The sequence below is a fragment of the Drosophila obscura genome, unplaced genomic scaffold, assembly GCF_018151105.1.
Source record: "Drosophila obscura isolate BZ-5 IFL unplaced genomic scaffold, ASM1815110v1 contig_1, whole genome shotgun sequence".
In the NCBI taxonomy this organism is placed as follows: Eukaryota; Metazoa; Arthropoda; class Insecta; order Diptera; family Drosophilidae; genus Drosophila; species Drosophila obscura.
Genome location: NW_024542679.1, coordinates 3612501 through 3633765, shown reverse-complemented (window position 1 = coordinate 3633765; position 21265 = coordinate 3612501). Strand labels below are relative to the sequence as shown.

The 21265-nt window shown below is 41.3% G+C and overlaps 1 protein-coding gene across 1 annotated transcript in view; it reads left to right on the top strand.

The window, feature by feature from the left end:
- Positions 1 to 20366: 20366 nt before the first annotated feature.
- LOC111069507 (POU domain protein CF1A) overlaps positions 20367 to 21265 on the top strand; it is a 4007-nt gene continuing 3108 nt past the window's right edge. The window contains 1 exon segment of the mRNA XM_022359607.2: positions 20367 to 21265. This exon segment is cut by the window's right edge and continues 3108 nt beyond it. Coding sequence (XP_022215299.2) covers positions 21261 to 21265 — 5 coding nt within the window. The 5' untranslated portion in view covers positions 20367 to 21260.

Sequence of the window (21265 nt, the reverse complement as noted above, 5' to 3'; positions counted from 1 at the left end):
GCAATCATTTTTGTTGAATCTAAAATTGACGCATCTCGGCTATGACTTCGTCATTCTTCTGCTTCAGCTTCAGCTGCTCTTGTGGCTGCTGCTGCTGCTCCTCCTGCCGCTTCCCACTGCTTGTGGCATGCCACCACACTGAGATCTCAGCCCAACTTCTGTGTTACGCGAACGGAGGCTAAAATGGCCAGCGCGTCGCGCATTTTTCGACGACATCTGAATCTGATTAGAGAGCCCAGGCCTCCAGAACTTCAACTTCAACTTCAGCTCCAACTCGTCCTCGTCCGTCCATTGCTTCAACATTGACGTTCGGAGCTGACGGGCAGTGGCTCCACACAAGCAACAAGAAGCAACAGAGGAAGGGGCACCTCTACTGCATTTCACAGGAACAACAGACAACGAGGGATCCTCGCTCTTTGGCTGCAAATATGCCTACAGTGGGGTTCCATGGCGTAGAAAGAGTCATTTGGTGTAGAAATTTATTGTTAAACATACAGAAAATGTTGTGAGGAATCAGGGAATTAGGAAACGGATTTTTTAAATTATTATTATGCCTTATTTCTAGCGGAACCTCCCATATTATCGAGGTGCGCTTCTGCTTGATGCGTTACACTTAAATAAAATCACTTAATCGACTTAAAACTGTTCAAGCTCCATTTAAGATACATTTCTCTCTTTTTGAATATATTTCAATGCATATTTTAGCCCTTCTTTAGCTTTAAAACTCCACTGTACGTTTTTATTGTATATTTTAAGGATCTTTGAGGGATTATTTTGGCTTCCTTTTCCAAAGAACTCTTGCCCCTAAACCATATTTTGTATGCCACATAAATTCCCTCCACTCCCAACCCCCTCTACATTTTCATTGTCATCTATATTTTTCGTTCGATTTCTTTCTGGTTCTTCATTTTTTTAGCCTAAAATTATTTATAAAAAAAGCGAAGGAAGACAAAAGAAATTGTGGGCCACGTTTTGCACTTTGCATATATTGTGTGTGTGTGGATGGGACATCCATATAGCACACACACACAAACACATCCGCCACAGCCTTTGGATTCCTTGGATCCTGCTGCTGCTGCCTGCGATGATGTGATCGTGTCCTTGTACAACAAAAGCAATTGCTACTGTTTGCCGCATCGCATCCGAATCACATTGCATTGCATCGTTGTCGTTGTCGTGGTTGCGCACACACATCATGTGGCATATATCATGTCGTTCAAGGCGTATAGTCGAAGCCACAGACATCGCCACGCCCCAAAATGTATCTTTGTATCTCGTGGTTCTGCTGCTGCTGCTGGTGCTGATGGTGGTGGTTGCGCCTGCGCACTCTCGTCTGCCTGTTGCTAAATTTGCATAAAATTATGCAAAATCATGCAATGCGCTTAGTGTTTTGTTGTCTGTCTTGCGCTTGAAGAGAGTGCGCTTCGTTTTATGAATGGAATCGTCGTCTGCAGTTGCGACTGGGACTTGGGCTGGGACTCGGGAGTTGCATCTGTGGATTGAGGATGGGAGGATGGAGGACTCACTGCAACGTGGCTGCTGCTGTGACTGCAACTTGTTACCGCCGCCTGTTGTACATTAATGAAATTTGTTTGTATCACGACTTTTATGCCAGGCTCTCTGCATTGGATTTGTTTTTTTTTTGTGCTTTTGTTTCTGTTTGAGTTTTGATTTTGATTTTATTTAACATTTGCATTGGCATTCAAATGTTTAGGAAATGTAAATAAATATAAATATTTCCAAGGGAAGTTCATTAAACTATGGCTACCCCCTGCCCAACTAGTGTCTGCTCCTTAAAGAACCTTTTTCTATTCTTTTGCTTGACAATAGAACTCCCACAAGTCCATGTTTCAGTTCTTTAGAGCCTCTTGTCAATCAAATGGCTGTTTTCCGTCACGCATTTAATCGCGATTTTTAACATAAAGATCTGCCATGGGGATCTGTCTGCCATGTTGGGTAAACATTTAGCCAAACGATGATGCGTATCTGTGTATCTTTGGGATACGCACTGGGGATCTCTGAGAAACTATTTTTGGTTTAAATGCTGACTTTTTTTTTTGTATTTTTTTTTTCGTTTTCGGGGTTTTTACAAAACAACAACAGAAAACAGTGCGCATATCTTTTTGTTACAATCGATACCCACACAATACAATACAATCCGTATCCATGGATGGAGAATTTTTCGAAGTTTCTCTATCTGCTGCGAGAGTCGTATCTGGGAGTCGTCTCTTTCGTGTAATTTATGACAATTTATGCAGCGTTAATGTCGCCTGGTCGCCTCTCGCATTGATCGATGTCTGTCACTGTCTCGATCGCTGCGCTGCGTTCGTTCGTTCTGCGGATGCTGAATGCTGCTTATATAAACTGCTTGCTGGCACACCAGACCCCAAGATTGTTATCATATTCCCCCGCTCCACCTCGTGTCACCTTTCGGGGTGTCTCTCTTTGGGGATCTCTACTGTATTTGGCACCGCCAGGCAGCAGCAGTAGCAGCAGCAGCAGACCCCTGGCTATACGTTTCGAGAGTTATGTTTATCAGCGTTGACTGTTGCATTTATAATTGATCTGCGGAACCGTAGAAAATTTGCATCATCTCTGCATCGGTGGTGATCCGTGCGGCCTAAAGAGGCCAATCGATCGCATGTTTTATGGATGTCAAATACAATTGCTACAGATATTCTAATCGATTCCGATTCCGAGTACCCAAAAGAGTTGCGCAAGTTGTGTGGCATATGCAGGAATAAATATTGTATCTGTAAATGTATCTGTATCCGATCGAATGAGGGCTGGGGGTGGCCAAATCTGTAATGAAAATATCCAATATCCAATGCCAAAATGAAAATCAAGTTATCCAAGGGATGCCATGCCCTTGATGGTACGGTGGATGGATTTTTGCATTAAACAAAACGGTTTTTATGGAAACTTAAGATTCGATTTGGTAAAGCGAAGGTTAAGGGTAGCGGAAATGATTGAAAAAATAGCTTACAAATTGTTGGGATCTTGGGATTTAAAGATGTTGTTTATTTATGAAGGAAACGTGTGGAATGTACTTGGATTTCTGCTAAAGGATAGCCTTCGATAAAAGCTGGGAAAATTAAAATTTTAAAGTAATTCAATGAAAGATCAAAATTGTTTCTACATTTTCAGGAACATTGAGTGTTTTATCACAGAAAACCATTGAAAATATAGTCTAAAGATTTATTGATGCAATTTCTAAATCTAAATTTTGTATGATCTTCATTACTGATTTATAAATGTCGAATGTAATTCTACATATGCCATTAGAACGTTACATTTGTGGATGGAATAACCTACTTAAGATCTGAAAAATCTACCATGAAAATAGATGTAATGCCTCTTTGCCACATTCAATAGTTTGCTGAAGTTTCAGCGTGTCCAAAATATCACGAGTATTTAGTGAAAAATTTGTGTTTTGCTTTTTCGTACGTTGTGTGCATATATATAATTTATGCACTGGACGTATTGGCTGGCATCGGCGCAAATAAGGGCATGTCTGGTGGCCAGTGGCCATCGTCGGGCGACAACAGCAGCAGTAGCAGTGGCAGTGGCAGCAGCAACGGCCAGCAACCAGGACATGTTTGCCATGCATGCAGCAATGCGGCAGCTCTTGGCCTTCAATTAAACAGCAACAACATAAAATACAATAAATAACTGGACGGTTGGGGCAAATGAAGAGATATAAACCATGACTACCAGCCCCCCAGTCCTCCTCAGGTGGCTGACAGAGTGCGTTTTGGACTTGGACTTCGTCTGCCTGTCTTCGCTGCATACGCAAAACTTATGAAGAGGCCATGAAGGGAACCCCCAACAGATAGCCGAAGTTTGAGATATACTTGAAACTGGATCTATCTATTTGGAAAGGGTGAATCTCTTAATAAAAGACAAACGCAACGCGCATCGCTGAGTTCCTTGTTTCTGTTTTATCTGTCTCCTTGTTTTCTCCTATACAAACCTCTAGTCACAGTAAATATACTTTCCTTTAGAGGGTATCCCATGAAAGAAAGAAAAACCGCGACCAGAAAACGCCCTAAAACGTACTACAATCAACGATCCACCGTTGCTGCTGCTGCTGCTGTTGCCTTTTTGCACGCACTGTCAAAAAGGGGGGCGCACTGCAGTGTGGCCAAAGCAGAGGTTGCTGGACTGGACAAAGAAGAGGTAGATGGGCGTGGCAGAAGGGCAGAGAGAGCGAGAGGAGGCGTTCGAAACGATCCGCTACGCTCCGATCCGTTTGGTGAAAAAATTCCGTTTGTGACAATGATAAAATAGTTTAACCTCGGCAGAAAAATCGCGTTTTGAATTTGAAATGCGATTTTTGTGGTGGTGCGTTTCAAAAATGTTATTTTGTGCCTGACGGATTGACGGACGACTGACTGCTGGCTCTCCGACTGTGTCTCCAACTGCTTGAGATTGGGATTGAGTGAGGGGCTACTGTTTGTGTTTGTGGCTTGTGGTCCCAAGGAATCGAGGCGCTGGTCAAAGCGGAGGCGGTGCCTGGTCTCCGGGTGGTGTGCTGTGCTGTGTGCTGCTTGTGGTGTTGCTGCGCATTATTTGGTGACAGTTTGCAACGAGGTTGTCGCGTCGTTGCTGATATTGTCTGTTCTCTTCTGTTGTCTGTAGGTTTCTTGTTGTGGATGACGTCTGTGGAGGCGTCAGTGTGCCAGAAGAGCTATAGGGGCTATACGATTCATTGGAGACGCTGTAATTCTGTTGCATTTTAGTGGAAAAAGAGCTACTAAAAGAAAATTGAGATTCAGATTGAAAAAGTATCAAAAAGGGCTACAAACAATTTTCCAAGATAAATTAAATCTTTTGGAAAGTCTCCCTGCTATAAGCCCTCGTTTCTGTAGAGTCCCTGGAGTTATCCTACAACCTAAATCATTTCTTGCAATCCCTCCTTTAAAGAGATCTACGTGCCTCCTTCTACCTTCGCATGTATCCGCCTTTGGTTGCTGTGTCACCACGTAACTGCGAAAACCAGTAGCCGCAACAGCAGCAGCAGCAGCCACAGCAGCAGAAGAGGCAAGGACAGTGGCAGCAAAACGATCAGCATATCATAACGCGTTGCAAATACATATTTTGACTACGAAATCAGACGACGAAATGGACAATGCAAAAGCGCGACTCTGAGACTCAGTCGACACTGAAAGCCATGACAATATAAATAAAATAATTGCCGACATAAATAAATTCAAAAACTCTTGTAGACAATTTGTTGTTGCTTTTATTTTATTTTTTTTTTTTGCTTCTTGTGGTGCGTGTGTGGAACAGTTTTTACCGCCTTGATTTCTTGCAGAGTATGTGCTCGAAATTGTTAATATTGCGAGAGTCTTTTTTTTGTTTGCAGACCAAACCCCAAAGTGCAGGGCAGGCGGCTCCTAAGAAAATCAGAGAAAAAAATACAGCCATGGCAGCGCCAGTGTAAAGCTGCATTCACGTGTGTTGTGTGTGTGTTTGTTTGTGCGCGTGTTTTGGGACAAATTCTATTTTTATAAACAATTTAAATTCAGTCAATTGTCAGGGTGTGTTCGTTCGAACATTCAAACACAACAACGACCACGACACCGAATTATGTCTGCATTTTTCGCGCCTGCTTTTGTGGCAAATTGACAACAATTGCTGTTATTAGTGGAGCAACAGAGCAGCAGAGTGGATCAGCAGTAGAGTGGAGCTCTGATTTATGCCGGAGGAATGTCTGTCAAGGGCGTGGACACACCACTCTCATACTCCTTCTATTTGTACCGAACTCTCTTCCGCTTTTTAATTGACTTCTAAGCGCAGTGACGCCCTTTCCCAACGCCACAAAAAAGCGCACGAAAAAAATAACACCATAAAAAGAGAATTTTAAAATACTTTGAAGAGGGAGCGATCTCGATGCCTCCTCTTCATTTGTGGGGACTCATGAATATTAAACGGAAGGTGGGTCTAAAAATTGAAAATAAAATTCATTTAATTTGCTGGCCAACAATGTTTGCACACTTTTTCGCACATTAAGCAAAGGAATTAGCACATTTAGGAGAGGGAATTATACCTACTTTATATATGTAGAGAGCGGGGTTCGCTATCTGTTAAGATCTTCCTTAAAGATCTCTTCATCTGCTGCCTAATCAACAAATCAGCGTCAAATGTTGTTGCGCTTGATGGCTGATCGTTAAAGATCCCCTTTTAAAGTGGATCCTCTCTACTCTTTTTTTTTTTTTTTTGATGATGATCGTAAAATGGCAACATGCTTGGTTCTTTAATTAATTGCTGCGCTGCGGTGAATGAAGGGAAATGATCAGAGGGAAGAGATCGAAAGGAAGTCATGAATCAATTATACCAAAGGGGGAAAAAAATTATATCTACTTTTCTAGAGTTCAAAGAGTGCCTGAAATCTCTAAAGTTCTTTCATAAAATTGGATACAACTATCAAAGATCTATTAAGGTTTCAATCCAGGAAAAGTATAACTAAATTTGAGTTCTTTTTGTGGTTCAAAAAGTGCCTTTAATTGCTTCATTCTATTTAGTTCAAAGAGTGCCTTCAACCGCTCCACTATATGTATGCACTATGTATATATTTCTGCCTACAACTAATGCCATAATTCCCCGTTCGTAATCCCCTCTCGCATCACACCATATCTTATGCCCATTGAGCAGCACAGCACTTGAAATTGCCTTCGTTATATGCAGCAATTAAACAATAACTAATGAATTTATTGTGTGAGCGTTGAATAGATCCATCCCCCCACACACCTACACCACTACTACTACTCCCTATATCGTATATATATATATGTGTGTATACTTAATAATTGCATGTCTGATGCCGCCTCCTCCTCCTCTGATGAGTTTTCTCACAATGTTTGCTTGCATGATTTAAACCAATTAAATTCTCAGATTTTTCATAGCCTTTTCCTATGGTTTTCCACCACTCGATTACTATATTTGAAAGATTTTATGTGAAATGTGAAACAAATTAAACAGAATGCAAAGTATTTTCAAAGTCAAAAGTGAATTGCAGATCATAAACATTTGTATATTAAATGATAGCCACAAATTGCCAAAAAAAAAATTATTATTATTATTATTATTGACACAAACAATTAGCGCTGTCCCGAAAGCTAGGAAATTTTTTTTTTACTATACTTCACCCTCTACCACCTCTATACCCCCAAACGATCTCTCCTCTATGGATCGTTGGATTGTTTTGGTGGATTGTTGTGGTTCTCTTGTCGATGGCTATCGATCGTGATTAGATTTTCTAATTCTCTAATTCCCTTCCCAAAAAAGCAAAAGCAATATTGTTTTTTTGTTCGATTGTGAATCACGTGCAAATGGTTGGGATTCTCTCTTTTTCTGTCGTTAAACTTTTGAGGCATTTAATGATATTTCGTTGGCTGTTCGTTGTAGCTGCAGGTGCAAACTGTACTGTACTGTATTGTACTGTACTGTGGCTCTTGGCCATGTTAATGCTCGTACATGTTCACTGGCGGCCGCCAATGGGTGAGGAGTTGTTGCCTCTGATTATTGTGGCTCTCTGGCAGCATTTGTGGTTGTAGATGTGCCTTGTGGCTACCACGAATGCGGCAAAAGAGCGGCAATAAAAACCAAGCGAATGGATAGCAACATTATTATACAATACAATGTGTATGGTTTGTACAGTGAACGCTAACAGGGAGGGAATGCTATGATGATGTTTAATATGTAGAATTTAGAGAATAATAAAGATATTCCATATAAACGAATTTAATTGATACAAAAATGTTATGCATTTTTAAACCGTTTTAGCAAACATTTTTTTTTAGTATTTTGATAGTTTTTTGTCCACACTTTTGAGTCTTCATTGTATGTGAAAAGCACCAAAAGCGCACACACACACCCACACAGACATGGTAGAGGCTTGGGCTCCCACCGTTCTCCACTAATCCCCCATCCAGCGGACTCTTGGGAGGCGGCTGTCAGTGAACTCCGATGGCCGCCGCACGAATACCGTTTCGTGACAATCGCCAACAACAATTGAAGGTTGAAGTTACATTGCTGCCAGTGCGTGTGTGTGCAACAATGTGTGGCAGTGTATGTGTGTGCGTGCAACGCCATTCGGGCGTACCAACAAATATTATATATATATAAAAATAAATGAAACGGAGGCCACGCAGCAATCCGCAGCCCCAAACACACAAACCTGCTGCATCTTCATTGTGACTGCCCCTCCCGTCCCCGCTACATGCGCCTCATTATTATTAGTATTATTAGTATATAGTCAACAGTACACAGAGGTACATTTTCAATGCCTTCGTTTTGATTGAGGAAATCACTTGTCCGTCGCATTTGAAAATTCAGTGAAATTTTCAATGTATTTTTATGAAAAAAAAAAAAAGTTAAAGACTCAATGGGCGTTTGTTGCATTTGTATGCAATGGAGGGAGTTTCCCCTTGAGGGAAAATAACTGTGGGAGAGTAGAGGAACGGAAGGTCGAAAATAGCGTAGGAAAAGGAGAACTGTATAAGAAGAAAGAAGGAGCAGGCATTGAAGAATCCCCCCTCAAAGTGAATTTCCTTAAATTTTAGGAAGTTTTCTACTACTTTTTGCTGGGACACGAGTATATCTTTAATTGCTGAATATATTTATTTGATCTGTGGATAATAATTAAATCTTTTGGCTACCCTTTGAACTTCATAAGCTTCGTCTCAAAATTTAATCAATTCTTTTTCATTAAATAAAACAAAAGACTTGGACAACGAACTTGTTATTGAATAAAGGTTTTTATCGATGAGATGTTTTCTGTGAATCGAACAGAAATAACAAAAATATTTAGAGCCACACAAAAATATTTGGAGCAGTGGAGCCAGAGAGCCCCACAAAAAACAAAAAGTGAATTGAGCAACGAACTTGTTCAACTGCATTTTGTGGGTCTTGATTAGCGGCCACCACTCCGCCAGCACCTGGCGGGGATCCACTTTACTCCGCATCCCCACTCCATATTGGATACCCATTCGGAATCTCCATGCCGATCCCGCCGAGATGTCTGTCAACGCAGACGACGCACAAAATGCGGGGGCCATAAAAATTAGTTGATGCTGGAGGCTGCCTGTTTTTTATAGTCTACGTTTCTTCTACGGGACAGTCTTTTGTCTTGTTTATAGAGTGTATCTGTATCTCTCTTTCTCACTCTCTATGTATCTGCATCTCTCTCTCTCTCTCTCTCTCTCTCTCTCTTTGTAGCTGTATCTCTTCTGTTTCAGGCCGTTTCCTTGGACAATATTTTCAAATTAACAACATTAACAGAAGAGAGACCTTTTAATTAAGTTTCTTCTGTCTTTTCTGTCTGTCCGTCTGCCAGGCATTGGGAAACTTTATCGATTTTTGTCGCTTGATTGGTCAAACACTTTTTCGATTCAGTTTTTTGTTTTTGTTTTTTTCGGTTTCGATTCAGTTTTGGCTCTTGGGTTTCTTGGTTTTCTTTGGCGACACACAGACATGTGAAAGCTCTTTTATTTTTCTGTTACAAATCGCCTAAATATCCCACCGATCAGGTGCCCGTCGTCGGTCGCCTTAACTGCCTTTTTAGCTTTCGCTCGTTATCATCGGTTTTGTGACCTCTTCTTTTGGGGTTTGGTCATTTTAATGGTCTCCCCCCCAGCGCACAAAAAACACACACAAAAATCTATTCGTAGACTCAAAAAAAACTGTTCCCATGATTGTCGCCAAAGTGTTTTCGTATCATACATCCAATACGTGAGTTTGTTTTTGTTGCTGTTCTTCGACTATTTTGTTTCTGTTTTTTATGTATCGCTCTGGTCTGTGCTTTATAGAGTGGGGCGTATATACATATATCTGTGCCCTCTCCTCAGATACTCATCAAGTTATCCATCAAGTATTGTGCCTCTTTCTGCCACTCTTCTCTCTCTATAGAGTCTTCTTTTTCCATGTGTCTTAGGCGCTTAAAGCTTTTTAAGGGTTTTTAAGATTTTATCTAACAAAACTCGCTGTGCATACTTAATTATGTATTTTGAAATGTGAGACAGGTTCGCGGGACAAGCGAAGGCATCGTAGCAGGTAGTAGCAATATCTTTATATCTGTATCTGTATCTACCCGTCCGTACCCTCTGTCAGCCATTGGCGAACTACTATTTCTAAAGTCGGGGGCTGAAGCTACTGTCGTTGACAAAACAAGTGTGTGGGGATAGCGGATGGATAGCAGGTGCAGTAGTACAGTCTTTTCGAGATTTGTTGAAGATTCGAGCTTGACTTTTCGAAGGGCGGCAGAATGTCAGAGAAGCTAAAGGGCATGAGAATCTATGGCATAAGTTTCTTTGTGGCAACTTGGTTTGCCTGCTGAAAATAAATATATTTCTGTGTGTGTTTGAAATGCATTTTGATTTCATTTGACATTTGAATAAAAGAGTTAAAAATACTGAATACTTCCCTTCGCTAAAATGAAATATATTTTTAGATGCTGACAAAGATTCGTGCGACTGCACCCATAGAGTATTTTTGGATTAATTGTGGAGTTAATCTATCCGTAGTTTTCGTTGGAAACCTCTCTCTCTCTCCCTTTCGCTTAACCATTTCCCGCCCTCTTTTTCCCTCCTAATATTTTGAGTATTTTTCATTATAGACAACCTGTACACGAACATTTATTTATCGTACAATCCTTACCCCCGTCTGTCGCAACATAATTTATGCGCTGCAATGACACTTGCTCATGACCTTATCGACGTCGTCATCGTCATCGTAGGGGCCTGGGACGGGACCTCAACCGCAAAACTTTTGGCCAGAGGCATACAAAAAGTTTTTTTTTTTTTTTTTTTCCAAAACCAAAAGGCAATAACAACAATTAAGCATGCGCTATATACAACAACAACAACAAAAAAACACATCAGAGAGGGGAGCTCGGGCAAAGGGGAACAAACGAGAGCCATGGAATTGTATTGTTGCCATTTTTCTTTATGGTTTTATGCGTTTTGGCATAGAGCTGGAGCCGAGAGTCGAGTACGAGAGTACGAGTACGATATTGAGCAAATAAATCAATTTATTTCAATTATAATTATAGGCTCGAGTGCAGGCCCAAGTCGTATCGGTGGAGAGCTCCAACTCTGGAGGAGAACTTCTTGGCAGAGGTAGAACCTCTCTGCCTCAGCCTCAGACTCAGTCTCTGCTGTTGGCCCTCGGGGTAGAGTCTCTTTACCCTCCCCCCTTCCCTTTGGAGCCGCGCGTGGCCAACTGCTCATTACTTTTGTGGCAGCATACGCCCCTCCGCTTTCGTATCGTATCGTTTCGGGGTTGTATATTGAGGCGTAGTTTTGGCCAATTGTTGAAAAATGAAATGGTCTGCCACATAGTTATGTCCTCTGTATCGGCATCTTTACCTTGTGGCACTCTCGCATACATATGGGGCATGGAGATGTATAAATTTTCGCATGTATTTTTGTTGATTTTAATCAATAGAACCACCATTGAATGCCACATGGCCCCATGTGCCCCCAAGTTCAGTCAAGTGTCTGTTATTTATCTCCCATGCGCTACTTCACAACTTTATTTCATTTGAATGCCTCGAAGGTTTCTTTTGGTCTTGGTTTGGTTTTCCTTTGCAAATTATATGCATTACGCATACGCATCTGGTAGGTAAGGTACTACCTGGTACTGGTACCTGCTGCGCTCCTCCTTCTACCGCCTTTTGTAAATTAACTTATAAGTGGAGGAAGCGCCCCCACCCCGAAAGACGGACGAACGGACTGGCCTCCAAAATGGGTTGCAGCGATGCATGCGATAAGCAAGTCGAGTAAATGAAGGTCTCAATGCATTTTTCATTGATATTTGTGGCAGGGATTGCTTACGGATTGCTAGGGTGTTGCAATGGAACCTTGGTACTTGCAGGGAGTTGGAGCTTTGACTCCATTTTAACTTTTAATACTTATACTAAGACAGATATGCTGAGATGTGTTTCCAAACCGATTCCTTGGAATATAGACAGGAATCACTAGAGATCTGTCAGAGATCTATTCTACAAAGCCACTCCTATAGTTTGGTGGCTTATTAAACCTCATTTTATCGTTCCATTTACTACTTCATTATGCTATTACCCCCATTATGTTATTATCACAAAATATTCTCAACATTTTATAAATGTATTCCAAATGTATTCTTTGGTTTAACCCAAGCAACAAGCGCCTGCGTCATTATATCTTATCATAAAAATATATTCTTTAATGCCGCTTATTTTTTTTTGTTTTTATAAATTATTATACAAAGAGCGACAAACGTTTGCGGGCTACTGTTAAATGAGCCTACACGTTGTTGGGTTTGGGGTTTCGAGAAATGAGGGGAATGGAGGGACTTATGGGGTCTGTCTCCTGGTCAGCAGCACCGTGTCCGGGGCACTCCTCTTTTGGGGGCTGCCTTCTAACAACACTTACAAGTTCTGGCTGGCTGCCTGACTGGCAATACACATAATCTAAAAAGCAGAAGCAACAGCAACGGCAGCAGCAACCACAAGCAACAGAAGCCACAACCAACCGAGCGACGAGCAATAATAAAATTGAAACTGATCGCATTTCAGAATTCCCATCACGTCGCGCAGTTTATTAAAATAACTTTGGCTAGAGGGACGACGCACAGGAATGAACGGGATGGAGAGCCAGCCACCAGAGAGGGGGTGGGGTTGGGGTAACGTAACCCCCATCACCTGCTATGCGGTAAAAGAAAAATTAGTTTAATCATAAAAATGCTCGACATCGAAGCAGTAGCACAGCGGCACAACAACAGCAGAAGACACAGCTCCAGCAGCTACCTGTTTTTGCAGCAGCAACAGCAGCAGCAGAAGAAGATGACTTCAATTAAAAGCTTTTAACAATATCACGTACAACAAATCGTGGAGAGGGGTGAGGTGAGCGGTAGATCGGGGCAGATCGGGGTGTATATAGGAGTCTGATTACATCACAGTCCTGTGGCGGCAGCAGTCCCTCAATGGACGGATGGGATGGGATGGGTTGGATGGATGGTTTTTGGTCCTCTGGTTATCAGGTGTAAAGCATCGCGCACTTTCAAAGCGGTTTCCCCGAATCAAAACGCGTTTGTTGCTTGAGTCTTTTGTGTGCAGGGGCATTGCAGGGGGAGTTTCGTGCTGGCAGATGTACATCACACACGTGCCACACACCACCCCCATCATAAATGGGGGTCTTGCGGCGGCTGCAAGATCAAAAAGTGCACTCTGCTATACTCTCTTTTAGATGCGGCAAAAGTTCTTTAGATGAGTATGCAGCTACTTTTGGAGGGACCTATTTTGTGGTTCCTTCTGCAGTCACATATCTCCTGCTGCTCCTGCTACAGTCACTGTTTTTCCTGCTCCCCCAGTCACATCTTCTGCTCCTCCAAAAGTTAATAACAATAACCATAACATTTATAATAAAATCAGCAGCAGAAACAGCAGCAAAAAATATTCGGCGCATGCGCAGCTTTTTGCCGTTTCGTTTCGATTATAAAAATTCCATTTATGTCTTATGGGCCATTTGCAATTTCTTTGCAATGTCGGCCAACAATTTTCGTTGCGTTTTTTTACGGTAAATAAGTGTCTGAACCGCTTGGCGCGTGCGTCTTATGTAATCATCAAAATGGCGTTTATGTTTCAATTAAAATTTGTTTGTTCAAAAATGTTCTCGTACGATAAATGTGTAATTCTGTGCAAGGAAAAAGGTGTTACGAAAAACTAAGGGAAAAGTTGGTTATAGATATGATAGATAGTAAAATATTGAGAGAAAGAAACTATTAATTAAAGAATAGTTGAAGAATTTGTACAATAAATAGCTGAGGGATAGAAGGCAATAGAAGGAATTAAAAGGATACAAATTGTCAAAGAAAATGTATAAAGATTCTTCTGTTAAAAATGTTTCACCCCTTGTACATTTTGTACTTCCGTTTTCCACCTTTTGCACCTTTTTTATGGCAAGGTCAAGGAAACACACCACGACGCTTCTGCAAGCAGAAATCCACCCCAAACGACCTCCACTAGGATGGTTCGTATCGAGGCTAAGGCAAGGGTTAAATGGGCTTCCATTTCCGCTTCCTATACGAACTCTAAACTCCTATTGAAATACCAGAGAGGAACGGAAAACGACAAAAAAACAATTGGAAGAAGAGTTGATTGGCCTTTGATGTGTCGTATGTCAGCAGGAGAAGGCATTTGCTCCGAGAGGAGAGCGGAAGAGTGGAAAAAAAGTGTCAGTCGTCGGGGAAAATGTGTGCCACTGTTTTTGTGTGTGTGTGTGTGTATCGCTAATGATATGCACCCCTTGGACGCCGGCGAAAGGCCACGACCCGCGATGGATATCGTTTGACGCATACGTTTTTTCCTATACTTTTTTTTTGGTTTTTGTTTTTCAAAGGAAACAACAAACAACATGCGTGTACGAGTGAGTGAGGAGTATTATAGTGCCATAGTTTGCAAAGTTCTGGGGTTTCTGTTTGAAGTTTTCCTTGGGACCAAGGCCTCACCTGGGCCTCCGGCTCTGGGGCACAGGAAGAGCCCCGAGCCCGAGCCCGATCCCGAACGCGTTGCCCTTTTGACTGCATTATGCAAATGGACTTTGAGAAACATTGAGAGATTTTTATTGACATATGTTTCTTCTTTCCCCTTTTGGTCTGGAGTTCTGGAGTTCTCGTTTGGTTTCCTGTCGCCACTTTAGTGGGTGTGAACAGAGTTTATAATTTTCTAGCGATATTTCTCTCTGATTTTGGAATCGGATTGTGTTTTTGGACTGCATTTGAAATGCGACTGAAAGTGAGAGCCAGGCCAGAGACACACCCGTACAAAAGTGAAGTTTATGGAGATTTAATGCCTTAATGAATTATTTATTTTTCTATTTCCCAAAAGCAGGAAAAACTCTGACATCTGATGAAAGTGAGTTAAGCAAATGCAGATGGTAAATGGTATATTTTGTGGTTTGAATTTGGGTTTTATGATGCTACATTTATGACTGGGACAGGGCTATAATTATGTGCTTTTATGTTTAATATATTTGTGTGTCTTTAAAAGAGGATTGTTATGGGTTATTAGATCATCTTTGAACTGATTTTAGTGATGCTAGAAAGAGGGCTTACAAATGTTTATAAAACAAGTGATTTTACTTTATTTATGATCTCTGAAAGATATTGAACTAAAAAGTGTTTATAGTATAGTATAGTATTTTTGTCAGTAGAATGATTCCATTTTCAGGAAGAATATTTAACTAAATATGATATAATATAATCGTTTATTATCACTTTTGAATTTATGAATTCAATTATGAATTCATTATGAATACTTTAGATGTTTCAAGAAACCCTCTGATGATCTTTCAGTCATCTTTTTGTGAAATGACTATATTTTTTTTCAGAAATAAAATTATGTAAAAGTCCTATAATTTGATTCTTTAGAGAACAAATTATTATAATTTTTGTATATACAATGTATACATTTATACACTTAAATTATATCTTTATTTTAAATTAAATGGAAATAATAATTATTTTTAAATTAAATCTATTTAAGGTCTTATTCTGCTTAAAGGGCTGTCGTAACTTAATAAATGTGAGTACTAGAACGCACTTTAACTTTTCATCTTTCACATATATGTATGTATACATTCTTGTTAAGTGATTCCCAACATTTTCAATCTTATTATCACTTTTGGTCTCTTTGAAATATTTAAATCCCTTTGAGTCCCCTGCCTGCCAGCACCTACTTAACTACTTAACAGAGGCCTTTGAAAGAGCCACTCTCTTACCCCACAAGCCACCAAAATATACATACATGCTACAAAAAAAATTGTGTCCAGGTGTTGCAATAATTTTTATTTTTTGTCGAAACCTCCTCTATGGCTGGCATTCGCCAATAATTCACGACCCTGAAGGGGCCGATGGGCTGATGGTCTTCTGCTGCTCTCTGAGCCCTGCCTATGGGACGTGTCACAGTGCCGCAGAGATAAATTAGTTAATAAATAAAAAATAAAAAAGGGGGAAAAAAATGCCAACTAATTTGCATATTTGCCCTTTGCACACGCGGGGTCTCATTGACAGCACGAAAGCCGAAAGCCGAACGCCGAAAGCCAATGAGGCGCACCAGAAAATGCATTTAAACCGAAAAGCGGGACACCCGTTAACGGTTAACCCCCCCCCCTGTCCTTCGATACCGACAACAATTGCCATTTTGTGCACCGCTCTTCGTGTTTTAATTTTTTTTTTGGCGGGACACAGAATTCTATTTCTATTTTTAGGGCTTCAAACTAATTTGCATATGACAGAAAGGCAAAGGCTGTGGCAGGATGTGTGCTGGAATTTGGCAAAACTCAATGATGGGTTCCGCCGTGGGTTTCTCTTCCTGTAGGTAGCGAAAGTGAAAGGACTCAAAGGATAAGAGAGAGAGAGAGAGAGAGGGCGAGCGACTCCTTTTTTTAACGGCCGTTGCATGCAAAATTGCAAAAATTGAAATTGCAAAAATGATAAATGGGTTGCATGCATCTCCCCGTGAGATTCGAGGGATACCCCATTTGCCTATGCAATTTGCCTACGTGAGTATCTAGATATTTTGATGATAGTTGACCTTGCCGCAAAAGAAAAAGAAACACACAGAAGAAAGAATCAAAGGATAAAGGGTTGCGCCTCAAGGGGTTGTCTTCTTCGGGACTTCTTCCTTTTTTTTTTGGCGCGCAAAAAACTGATTTGGGATTTGGTTTTTGGGCATATGGTAAAAAGAGTTGACCGACGCGACGAAGGACGAAGAGTTTCTGTAGGCAAATGGATAGAAGCTGAGAGAATGAGGACGAGGATGATGTTCAGAAAAATGTGTGTGTGTCTCTTTAATGAAACGTTTGTTTGCAAATGAGCCAGAGATACGAGTAGGGGTAGGGTGGTGGCAGAGGTGCAGCGCAGATGGGTCTGTTGGGAAGGGGCAGCAGATAGGACTTCGGGGAAGGGGTAAGAATGAAGATGATGCAAGGATTATTTGCATGAACTTTTGCCAGGAGGATGATGTAGGTAAGACACACAGAAGACACCGAAGAAGGGATTAATTGCATGTGAAATGCTAAATCGATTTTGTTTGGGTTACTTATTTGAGCATAACCTTTTGGATAATGGATATTTCGTATCACATTTTAGACGTTACTTTTTCTGTTATGTCAGCAACATTAAAAGAAATTTACGCTACACAAAATATCACTCAACGAGCAACATATAGAGAACTATGTATATACATATATGCGATATTGATGAACCAAACTTGAATAATTCCCTTTATCCCATACAGATCTCCACAAACACCCAGTTTAAATCTTAAAAGTCAAAATCAAGTAACGATAGGTTGTCAATGCATATAAGGCTTCACTTGCTTCCAATTGATGAAAATATTAAACCTTTCAGTAATTTAAATAAAATAAAGCGTTTCTTCAATAAAATTTGTGTTGAAATGCATTAAAATTCACTTAAACAAATGAAATTGCTTTGCATTTGCCACAAATTAGTCGTTCGAACACCCTCATTCCAGCCCAGACAGCTACATATATAGAGATACAAATATATGTATATATAGTATTTGTGCATTAATTGTGTTGCGCGATAAACAAAGTGATCAAAACCAGACCCCGTTTATATGTCTTTTTTTTCTGGCAAATTATGGCACTTTAATTACCGAACACAGACGCCCAAAAAAGTTTCCTCGTCGCTCTGGCCAGACAACAAATTAATGCGCAAATAAGAAGAAAATTATGCTAATAATTATAAACAAGTGCGGGGCATTGAATGAAATGTGAGAGCAAAAGAGAGGAGGACAGTGGAGTGTGTGAATGAAAGAGAAGACTGTATAAAAATGCAGGCAAAATGCTAATCGGAGTGCCTCATTATCATCCAAAAATCAACAGCGGCGTTGCCGTTGCCCGTGGCCCGTGGCCGTGGCCGCAAGAGATCTCTTCTTCCATTCCATTCATAAACGCAGCGCTTAGGTTTTTTATCCATTTTTTTTTACTCGCATGCGGCGCATAATTATGCAACAAGTCCTTTCCTGTGAGAAACAAAAAAAAAAACCAAAAAAAAAAACGCGGCGCGTGCGCATTTAGCATATGCCACACCACACCGCCGCACTCTACTCTTCATCGGAGTGGGGAAAAACAGGATTTTTTCTCCTTCGACATTTGAAATTTAAATGCGTTTTTTTTCTGTGTTGGTTAGCGCCGCCGCGCCACCTAATTATCATGTAAATTTTTAGTGTCTAAGGACAACAAACTGATGAACGAACAATGATGTGATGCCCAGTGACTCTTTGGCTGTCTGTGACTTAGGAGAGGGAACGAGGCTCAAAATATATGCGGTGTGTTGTGTTGGCTTATTAATTATGCCCAAGTGTTGTGTGTGGCCGCAAGGATATGGAGATGTGGAAAAATGGCTGAACAAATTTCATGCAAATATAAGGTTAAACTTGTGTCTGTACGTCTCTCTCCCTCTCTCTATCTCACTTGCGTTCTGTCTGTCTCGTTTGGAATGACCTTAGTTTGCATAATTATTTTTGATTGAGCTGTTGACCTGCCCCAAAAATGAGTGTTCTCTATGAGTGTGGCATATAAATGTGGCAGGAATTGAGAGAGAGGGTGTATATTTAGAGAAGGGCTGTGAAAGGTGTGATAAAGGCAATAGTTTTTAAAGGGAAATTTAAAGGGAAATGATAGGGTTAAAAGAAAGTGTTTGTGGCAGAAGCTTAGATGAGATATTTGTGTGGGCTTGAAGGATTAAAATGCCCTTAATTAAGTGAATGCAGTTCCCGAAAAATTATCCTATTGGATATATAATTATCCTTTTATTTATACCTCAATATATCAATATATATCAATATATTTATCTATGTATCTATTTATCTTTACACCAATCTAGCCATTCTTGCTGTAGTTTAATTTATGCAATTTAATTCTTATCATTTTTGAGACAGTTTTCGTATTGTTCTCCTGCATTCAATCATTGTTCCGTTTTGGAACCAATAAACTTTTTGCTATGTTTTCCGTTTGATTCTTCTTCGCCTTTGTTCGCGGAACGCTCCACTAAATCAACAACAAAAACTGCACTCTGAAGACTGGAGACAATGGGGCGGGAACTTGTATTTGTATCTACATACAGCTAGGAGAGTATTCGATATACCCTTTTGCTATGTTAATTTCTGTGTCAATTTGGCAGAAATGTGCCCCATGGAATCAATGAAGACTGCGTCAGATAAAGCAAATCAATAACTATGGGTTATAATTTAACTGTAAACTAAGGCAACAATCAAAACACTCGACACACACACACACAAAAGGAACCAGAGAAAGATACAGATACTATTTGTATGTTGTTTAACAGACAATGTGTGGGCTTTCTATGGAGAAAACAATGGGCGAAAAAAACGTCCAACTCTGATGATGAAGATGTCTGCCGTCTGGCATTGAATTCTGTTATTTCTGAATGAAATCTCCATGCAAAATATTATATATTTCTTTGAATGATTTTGAATGGAAGATTTCATTTCTTTTGCTTAGAATTTCTAAAAATTAATTTACAGACAAGAGGGTGTCTTTCCTTTCCACACTAAAAAGAGGCACAAACGAAACCAAAAGTTGTCTCTGTATCCAAAGAACAGCAGCAGGGAACTGAACAAAGCTTCTCCTTATGGAAGGGAGTCGTCGCGAATCCTTCAGAGCCACAGCAGTGGCAGTGACAGCGACAGCGACAGCTCCACGCTCCACACAACAAAAAGCTCTCCTATCGGACTATCGAGAGCTGTGTGTAGAGCGGCGCGGCGAGGCGCCCTGTTTGTGGGGAGCCCTGGGAACGATGTTCGATGTCCGATGTTCGTTTCGTGTTCTCTCGCTCTGGCAGCCACCTTTTCCCGCTTTGGCAATTAAAAATGTCACTTTTGCATGGGAATGCACACACACACACACACACACGCGGGGGAGAACATTCGACCGTTCGACCGCTCTGTCGTTCGTCTCTCGTTTCGTTTGTGGGCGTAACGCTGGAAACTGGAATATGTGGAATCCAATAGAGCGCAAGAGTTGCCCTTCCAGTCGTGTGCAGGCCATCTCTTTCTAATGCTTCAGCGGCTCTGTTAGCTGTGCTCTTCTGGCCCGTACTGAATGCTGGAACATGGGTTGAAAACTGGTTCGTACACGCTCGTACGGGGAGTGTTTCTCTGTGTATGTGTGTGTGTGTCTGTGCATCTATGTGGTAAGACGTCTTGTCGAGAGCCGCTCAGCGTAGCGCTCACAAATGTTTCCATGAGTGTGCGAGAGTGTCTGTGTGCCTGTGTATGTGCGTATCTTTGTAGCTGGTCGAGAGCCGCTCAACGTAGCGCTGCCGCGCGAGACATGACGGTTAGTTCACTTCGATAGCTCTACGAGTCTGCACGTGAATTTTCCCTGGTCTCTTGTCTCTGGTCCGTTTCTGTGTGTCATGTCTGTGTTTTGAATTTCTCAATCGAATCTCTCTCAGCCAAAAGCAAAAGAATCTCAAATCGAAATCGGAAACGGGAACATCATCGGAATCTGAGAATCAGAGTGCGTTTATATCTGTGACTTGAGACAACAGCAACCAGCAGCAGCAACCAGCAATCAGCAACCAGCAGCAACATCATCCCAGAGCCAAATGCTATGATCTGAAAAGCGAATTTCCCCCACAAAACCATACCATACCACGAAATATCGCCCAACAAAAAAAAATTAAAAGTGCCAAGTGTTTGAAAAGTGCTATAAATATTACAACAACAACGAGAAGAAGAAGAAGAAAAAAGTAAAAAAATAAGAAAAGATTCCAAAGAAATCGAATAAAAGTTTTGAAGTAAAATATCCAAAGATTTACGATCCATCATCGATCCATTCGCCGCGTTGACGCTGACGTTGCCGTTGCCGTCGGAATTTTCGAGGGCCGCGAAAATTGAAGACTTGTTGAGCGCCAGACGCTGCTGGAGAGGAGAGGAGTCGCCGCTGTCGCCGCTGCCACTGCCACTGGAGGTGCCACATCACCGCCCAGTGTCGCCGTCGCCGTCGGTGCCGTCGTCGCCCCTCGTCGCCAATTGGAATATTTTTGCGCCTGCCACGTACCCCGTAAAAGACTTCAAAACGGTTGCCTCACGGTTCGAGTGGAATGAGCATAGGGACACTGGTCTTCCTTTCGATCGATCGGTGTACAAAGTCGTTAAACTGAGCCCCAACTTGGAGCCCTACCCCGCCAGCGTGGAGGGCCTGAACAGCCCCAGAGCGGTGGGGATGGC